Here is a 7,534-nt window from a genome sequence, read left to right on the forward strand (position 1 = left end):
TGACTTTAAGATATTTTATTCAGTACAGGATTGGCATTTATTGCATCCATTTATTTATTGAATCCATTATTTGCACAGCCATGAGGACTGTTTAGCATGTGTGCAACATTTCCAGTATACAGCATTTGCTTTGTTTGTGACACAATAAATACTGAAGTTATTTTTTCTACTGAAGAAAAAAAGGAAAAAAGAAAAAGTATCTTATCCAAGCTTGTAAGTTAGGCAAAGAATAAAACATCAACGAAGATTAAGGATTAAACAAAACTTAAATCTGTGCTCATGTGCACTGACCTCGGTGTAGACATAGTGTCTCATAGTAGCTCTGAAGCGTTATAAGATCATAAATTATAGACAAAAATACATCCTTGCACGTTTATACAAATCTATCTCAGTATTAGGCCTATATTTAAGTGCTCTAGCTCCAGCATCTGTGGTGCATTCTTACATTCAAACCTGTTACATTGTAAAAATGACACTCATGCTTTATTTAATATCAGTAGTAGGCTGTTGCAGATCATTTGTTATTCGGTATTGTGGACATCATCACGCTCTCATGACCCTCCTGAGCTTTATTTATTATTTTGGAGGAGGATTCCTCACTATAGGTGGCCATTTTGGCAGCATTCCAAAAACAAAAAAAACGTCTGCCCTGTCTACAGTACCATAAGGCCTGGGATGGAAAGGTTATGAATTAATTTGAAGCAGCAGTGCTGAATTAATGCTAATAATATTTAAGGAGCAGTGCACGTGCACCTCTCATCTCCGAAGCTCAGTAAAATTTTAACATGGCGGTCTGCACCTTCATGACTCGAGAGGATTATATAAAACTGCCTACACACTCAGAGAAATAGTTCTAACCTGTACCTTTCCTTGTCTCTGCAGTGGAACCTTTTGTACGTCTTTGTATTTTTCACCTGGAAATGTGGATATTGTGCGTTTAACAAAGTCTTAAAGTCCATAAATGGGCCCTAATTAGATTTCAGAGTAAAGTGTACATTATATCCACATTTCTAGGTTAAATATATACAGGCTATTACAGGTACAGCATCTGTATCTTTGAGGGTTCCACCTTCCCCCCCAATGTACAATATCATAGTAGTAAAATTAAAGACCAGGTGATTATCATGATGATGATGAATTGTAATATAGCCGAAGACCTATTCATAACACATTGTTAGTTCTAAGACTTTTTTTTTTAGTTTAGTATTGATGTTTCATTTTGTGTCTTTTTGTCTTTCTTCCATTTCATTCTGCGGTTCTGAAACCAGATTTTGATCTGCCTCTCATTCAGACACAGCGTGTTCGCGATCTCGATTCTCCTTCGTCTGGATAAATATCGGTTGTAGTGAAACTCTTTCTCCAGTTCCAGTGTTTGGTAGCGGGTGTAACTCGTCCTCGCTCGTTTCCCATCCGATTCTGAAGTTTCACCAAAAAATAAAAAATAAAAATAAATAAATAAATAGATAAATAAATAAATAAATAAATAAATAAAACACAAAAAACAGAAACACACAAAAGTCTACTTTTAACACTGGGGTATATTTAAAAATGAGTCAAAAGCAGAGTTGGTGCACATGTTCTAACTCAAATATTCCTGAAATAGTTAAATTATATTTGTAAATGTAAAGTACTTTTGGAATCTCGCATTTATTTATTTATTTATTCTATTTATTTAACTGAGTCTAAGCTCGGTTTGGTAGTTTGTTGTTTCCCTTATCCAATTAGGCCACCATAAATTTGGTCGCGGATGGTCTCTTGGTCGCGAGCGGACAGTTTTACGAGCAATTGAAGCCTTTTGTCATAAAAATTTACGACCGTCGGTTTTATTATTTCCGAATGAGGTCTATAAAACTCGGGGAAAAATAACAATGAATGGACGAGGGGGAGGAAACCGATAGGAAAACACACGGAGGAGCGAAAGACAGCAGAAAACTTTTTTCTTTTTTTTTCTTTTTTTTTTTACCGTGGCTCACGTGCAGTTTAGTCATCCACGGGTAGATTTGCGGTCGAGTGTGCGCTAGCTGCGCAGCTTTCACTTTCTTGTCCACGCCGCTTTTTGCTTTCTTTTCGACCTCGAACGCGTCGTCGTGTCTCCCGTCGTCCGCTTTTCGGCTTTGCGCGTCGTAAGACGGTTCCGAGGCGCGGTCATAGTCGTGGTGGTGGTGGTGGTGATGTTGGTCAGCAGGTGGACCGGAGCTCATCTCCCGCACGCGGCGACGGCGGCGGTGGCTGTAACGGGGTAGGGTGCGCGCGCTCGCGTGGACTTTCGTGGGCGCGGTTGTTTGGTTTTTTGCGAAGGCGGACGTCGCGTCACTCGATTTCTTCAATCGGAAATGTAAGATGTCATCTCACGAAGCGTTAAAAATAAACTGATTGGAAGTTTTTGTTTTCTTTTTTTGTTTTGTTTTCACATTTCTTGCCGTAAATGCGTATGATTTGTGTCTTGCTTGAACTGAATATGATTAATCCAGAATTTATAGGTGAAAGTTTTTTCCTTCTTCATTTGCTATTGGCCAAATATAGATCGTTTCAAGTGGATCACGTGCTCTTTTCCTCCACTCATACATTTGGTTAGATCATGTCAGAGCTTTATTAATGGAGATGTAAAAACACAAGTTGCGCAACAGTGACACTCGAGAGAAGGACCAATAGCGTCACCTGGTGATTAAGCCTGTACAGGACAAGGGATCTAATTCGGCTAAATGTAGTTTCTTATAACGCGGAATGTCTTTTTTGATTTCAAACAACAGTAGAAAAATCGAGACATCAGACAGACGTCATAAGGAGTGATAAGGATATTACCACACGACATTTCGTTGTATTGTATACAATGACAAAGTATCTTACTCTTACTCTAGTTAAAAGCGACAGTTACCCATTAAATAAGTTTGCTGTTTTCTAGTGCAAGTGACGTTGTGTAGGATAATCAGATGCTTTTAAAAATAAATAAATAAATAAATAAGATATAAAAAAAATTCAAACACTCAATTTTCCATCAAGGGCAAAAACAAATTAAGAGCAATAAAACTGTAAGCGTATTAATATTATTTTTTTTAAATGTAATTTGAACTCATTAATTAGAACACGGAGATTGTATTAAATGCCAGGATACCTTTTTTTCTTTTACATTTCCATTTAAGTTCTTTGATTAAGTCGCCGCATCCCTTTGTTGTAAATTGTGCTTTTTTTCACCGGAACACCCTTGCCCTCAATATTCTTCTTTTTTCTTAGTTTTTGTTTTTACATTCAATCCACCACAGGATCAAAAATAGCTTTAGTGACACTTTCAGCTGTCTGGACTGTCCACAAGCAAGCTAATGTGTGATTGTGATATTGTGTTAAACGTTACTCAAACATGAAATACTAAACTGAACTGTTTTCCGACAAGCATAAAACATCGTCGTTAAACAGTAGCGCGAGCATCACATTTTATTCTCTAAATTTGGTAAGATCTTCACTTTACGATTTGAGAAATGTAGCTTTGACCAAATACCTTTACATTTCCGTAAGTTTCCGTTACACTTTTACTGAACTTTCTACAGTTTTTACTAAAGTTTCACCTAATTCAGTTAAAATAGCAAAATATGCAGGTAGTGTGATATAATGCGATCTTTTCTGGCAGGATCATATATTAGTAACCTTAAATCTCTCACACACTTTTTTCCCTGCCTCATTTGGCCTTTTTTGCTGTGACTTCGTTAGGAATTTAACTCACTACCTTAAGTTATCGTTTTTAAATCATTACGTTATAGTTTTATATGCATTCAGTCATTTTACTTGACTTCTTTCACGACACGGATAATACAATTTTTATATTATTATCTTTATATTTATTTCAGTTTATTATTAATTTAATTTTTTTTGTCTGTTTTGCATTTTGAACGTCTCTGTAACCTGTCCTCTCTTTGGTCACCAAACCCCAGCACTGCTCTGCTTCTTGGAGTTGACACTTCATAGTTTATACGCTTGTTATTACACTCCTCTGCAATATTTATAAATTGGTTTCAAGCTGCTCTTTTGATCTAGAATCTTTTAATCGAGAATGTAATTTCAGTTCTCTTATTTCAGTGTAAATCCCAAATAACTAGCATAAGGCTTGGTAAAATCGTATTTGTAGAAACCGCCCTAGTTTCAAATTGTATGTTACGCGATTTATTTTTTTAAAAACGTTGAACCTTGTGAGCGCAAGGTTACATTTCCAGCAATAAAATGGAAAATCCTCAACCTTGGTGTAGTTTAACTAAAGATTTTTTTTGCAGATTTTTTAATTTTAACTATTGGCTTTTCAACGTATTTATAGACATCCTGCTGGCTGTTTGTCATGGTTTCATGTAAACAGAAAATGTGGACTACTTTTTGATCAGAAATGAGGTAAAGAGTTTAATTCTTAACTATAGAAAATGTACATAATTATGACACACACTGAATAATGTTTGAGCTTTTGAGAATGATTTTAGGAACTGAAGTAAGCGACGTGTTTAGGGGTTTATCATTTCCCCCCTGAATCTAGTATTGTTAACGCTGGTGCAATCTCAAATAACATATAAATGACAGTTTGGACTCGTTGAGGATACATGTTGATGTTTATTTAAAAATGATACCAGTTCAGTAGTTTTATATAACCAAACATTTGCTTGTATGCATGGACGAGGCACACAATTATAATCCCTTTTTTTTTTTTTTTTTGTCTCATGGCGTTTAACAACTAAGGCAAGGTCGTTTCATATAAACATACTTTCCATATATGCAAATGAATACATAATAGTGAATTATAACAATTTGTCAGTTTTCTGCTCAGATTTTAATCCGTAACAAAATTCCTTAGGTAATGTCAACAGGTAGTTTTATATAACCGCACTTTTCTATATGATGAATACGTGGAGTATAGAGATATAAGTGGAAAAGCCACAATTATAGCGCATAACAGTTTGTGAGGCAAAATTCAACAGGTAGTTTGATTGATAGGTAGTTTCTTAACCATATTTTTCAATATACATATGCATGAAATATCATACATAATTTTGGCACTTTTTTAGGTAGTTTCATGTATATACAACGTGCCTGATGCAACAAAAAAATCTACTCCTTAGTGTCATTAGTGGATCCTTCTGTATCCTCTTTCCGTGTTTCCTGTTCGTTTTGAGTGGAGGTCAGATTGTTCTCTTTTTTCCATTTCATCCTGCGGTTCTGAAACCATATTTTAATCTGTCGCTCGGTTAGACACAGCGTGTTGGCGATCTCGATTCTTCTTCTCCGTGTTAAATATCGGTTGTAGTGAAACTCTTTCTCCAGCTCCAGTGTTTGGTATCGAGAATAAATCTGACGACCCCTGCGCCTGTCAGAGCCGTAACCAACACCTGAGGAAAAGAAAAAGATAAGTTGATTAACGTCAGGGGGTAAAAAGGGTAAAAAAAAAAAAAAAAAAAAAAAAAAAAAAGGCTTAAGGCTGTGGACAGTTCTCTCCTGTTCACTATGACTTTATTATGAGCTCACACACATGCTGGCTTCTACATCACTATCTAACAACTTCTACATGCACACCACAACATCTCTGAGGTTAAGTAAAATATATTTAATTTGTGATTGAGCATGTAGCAAGTTCTGCTAAAATTACAAATAACGAGATCATTATTCAGGCATTTCACTGTTTGTTTTGAGCATCACCATAACCAATAAAAATTATCTGCTTAGCATGCTTGTCTGCAAACAGCACCATAAAATCTCCTATTTTAGAGATTTGTTTTGAATGTTTTTGTTGGTTATTGTTTGACCAAATGGGATTTATTTCCCTGAGTGATAAGACATTTACTGCTTGAGCCACAGAGGAGCTCTGTCCAATGCTTCATGAGGTAATAAAACAATAAAAACGCAAATTAGTAGTTGCAGTAGTAAAAAAAAGAGCCTTTATAGTTCTTGCAGCTCAAACTGTGTCTCTTTACATAATAAACAAACAAACAACAACAACAACAACAAATCTTGTAAACTCACCACTGTGCGAGTTCATCCTTTGCATCCAGGGATAAATCTGTATGCTGCTGCTTTTTGGATCCTGGCACGCGCTTCTGCATTGCTCTAATGACGGTGAAGTTGTGAAGTCCTGCGCGAAGCTTTGTCTGCAACCGGAAATCGCGTCTTTGTCCGAGTAAAACGCGTTGGAGCCGTAGTCGTACGGTGCGCGGCTCGCGCCGAACATCACGTCTTCCTGCGGCGGGTAGAACGGCGCGCGGTACATCCGGTTAGCGGCGCCATAGGACGATGGGAAATGGCGGACCACGGGGTCGTAGGTGCTCGAGTTGGACAGGGCCACGTTAGGCAAAACCTCGTGAGCTCCGGTTAAGTGGCACGAGAGGGACGAGTTGGTGAAATAGGAATTCATACCGTCCACTCTCTCTCTCCCTCTCTCTCACTCCAAACCTCTCTTCTTCTCTTTCCCTCCCTCTCCTACTTTCTCTGATCTCTCTCTTTCTCTATTTTACTCCCTCCCTTCTTCTTTCCCTCCCTCACCCACGCTTTCTTTCTTTCGTTCTTTTTTGCAGTCTTTGTTTCTTTTTTTTCTGTCTGTTTTTTAATGCCACTTCTGTATGATGTCTAATTTATTTCGGGACACCAATAAAAGACTGCACGCGCGCAGCTCAACGTGTTTTCAAAGCTTCCTTTCTAAGATGGACAGAGATGACTGGGTCAGCTGACCACACTTCATCCAATAAAAAAACTTGATTATGGAGAGAGCGAGAGAGAGAGAGAGAGAGAGAGAGAGAGAGAGGGGAAAAAAGAAATGAAGTCGAAATTTTCGACCTTCTCTCCCATAATAGCAGATTATACAGTTTTTGGAAAGTGACATTCAGTCTCTCTCTCTCTCTCTCTCTCTCTCTCTCTCTCTCTCTCTCCCTCTCTCTCTCTCTCTCCCTCCCTCCCCCTGTCTCTGACACACACACACACACACACACACACACACACACACACACACACACACACACACACACACACACACACACACACACACAAAGCATCTTACACAGCCTTTTCCCCCCTTGGTTTGATCTTACACATTTCCACAATGATTCTTAATTTCCTCCTCCGTTAATAAAAAATGACATTAAACTCTTAGTTCTTAATACAATGTCGATTCTATTTAATATGGCGTTGTCATTTTGTCAAACCTTCATGCACATCTTTCATTTATCACACTTATAGCATCATGTAATAATGTTCAGCAATATTAATGTACACAACTGCTGAACCTCATATGTTACTGTAGAAACGAGAAAAGGGCGGACAGTATTTAATAAAATAATAAATCATGTAACGTAGGAGCAACAGGATAATAAATACTGCAGAAGACGATATACTAGATCGAGAAATATATTAAAAAACAGTATTTAGTTTAGTTAAATAAAATGTAAAATGATCTTTAAATGATTTGAATAGAATTTTATTGTAGTTTTTAGTACTAGCCTGTAGTCTGGTAACATTTTATTGATTTGCATGCAAGTTCGATTTTTTTTGTATGCAAATACATAGACCCTTATTATTA

At 37.1% G+C, this 7,534-nt stretch overlaps 2 protein-coding genes across 2 annotated transcripts; both read right to left on the reverse strand.

The window, feature by feature from the left end:
* On the reverse strand, positions 1–2,945 carry LOC108255270 (homeobox protein Hox-C5). The gene is made up of 2 exons (XM_017451105.3): positions 1,964–2,945; positions 1–1,416 (listed from the first exon to the last, which is right to left on the reverse strand). Exons 1-2 carry the CDS (start codon positions 2,199–2,201, stop codon positions 1,196–1,198), a joined length of 459 nt encoding a protein of 152 aa, XP_017306594.1. The 5' UTR covers positions 2,202–2,945; the 3' UTR covers positions 1–1,195.
* Positions 2,946–4,564: 1,619 nt separating this feature from the next.
* On the reverse strand, positions 4,565–7,534 carry hoxc6b (homeobox C6b). Its single transcript, XM_017451103.3, has 2 exons — positions 5,989–7,534; positions 4,565–5,357 (listed from the first exon to the last, which is right to left on the reverse strand). The coding sequence occupies exons 1-2, from the start codon at positions 6,374–6,376 to the stop codon at positions 5,080–5,082; spliced, it is 666 nt and encodes a 221-aa protein (XP_017306592.1). The 5' UTR covers positions 6,377–7,534; the 3' UTR covers positions 4,565–5,079.

Source organism: Ictalurus punctatus, chromosome 21, assembly GCF_001660625.3.
Source record: "Ictalurus punctatus breed USDA103 chromosome 21, Coco_2.0, whole genome shotgun sequence".
NCBI lineage: Eukaryota > Metazoa > Chordata > Actinopteri > Siluriformes > Ictaluridae > Ictalurus > Ictalurus punctatus.

Bases quoted from the DNA above. Each gene is read 5' to 3' on its own strand.
- hoxc6b (XM_017451103.3), bottom strand. From the start codon at position 6,376: ATGAATTCCTATTTCACCAACTCGTCCCTCTCGTGCCACTTAACCGGA. The intron at 5,358-5,988 runs GTGAGTTTACAA...TCTTTTCCTCAG, and splicing joins AAGGATGAACTCGCACAGTG to GTGTTGGTTACGGCTCTGAC.
- LOC108255270 (XM_017451105.3), bottom strand. From the start codon at position 2,201: ATGAGCTCCGGTCCACCTGCTGACCAACATCACCACCACCACCACCAC. The intron at 1,417-1,963 runs GTAAAAAAAAAA...GTGAAACTTCAG, and splicing joins TAAACTGCACGTGAGCCACG to AATCGGATGGGAAACGAGCG.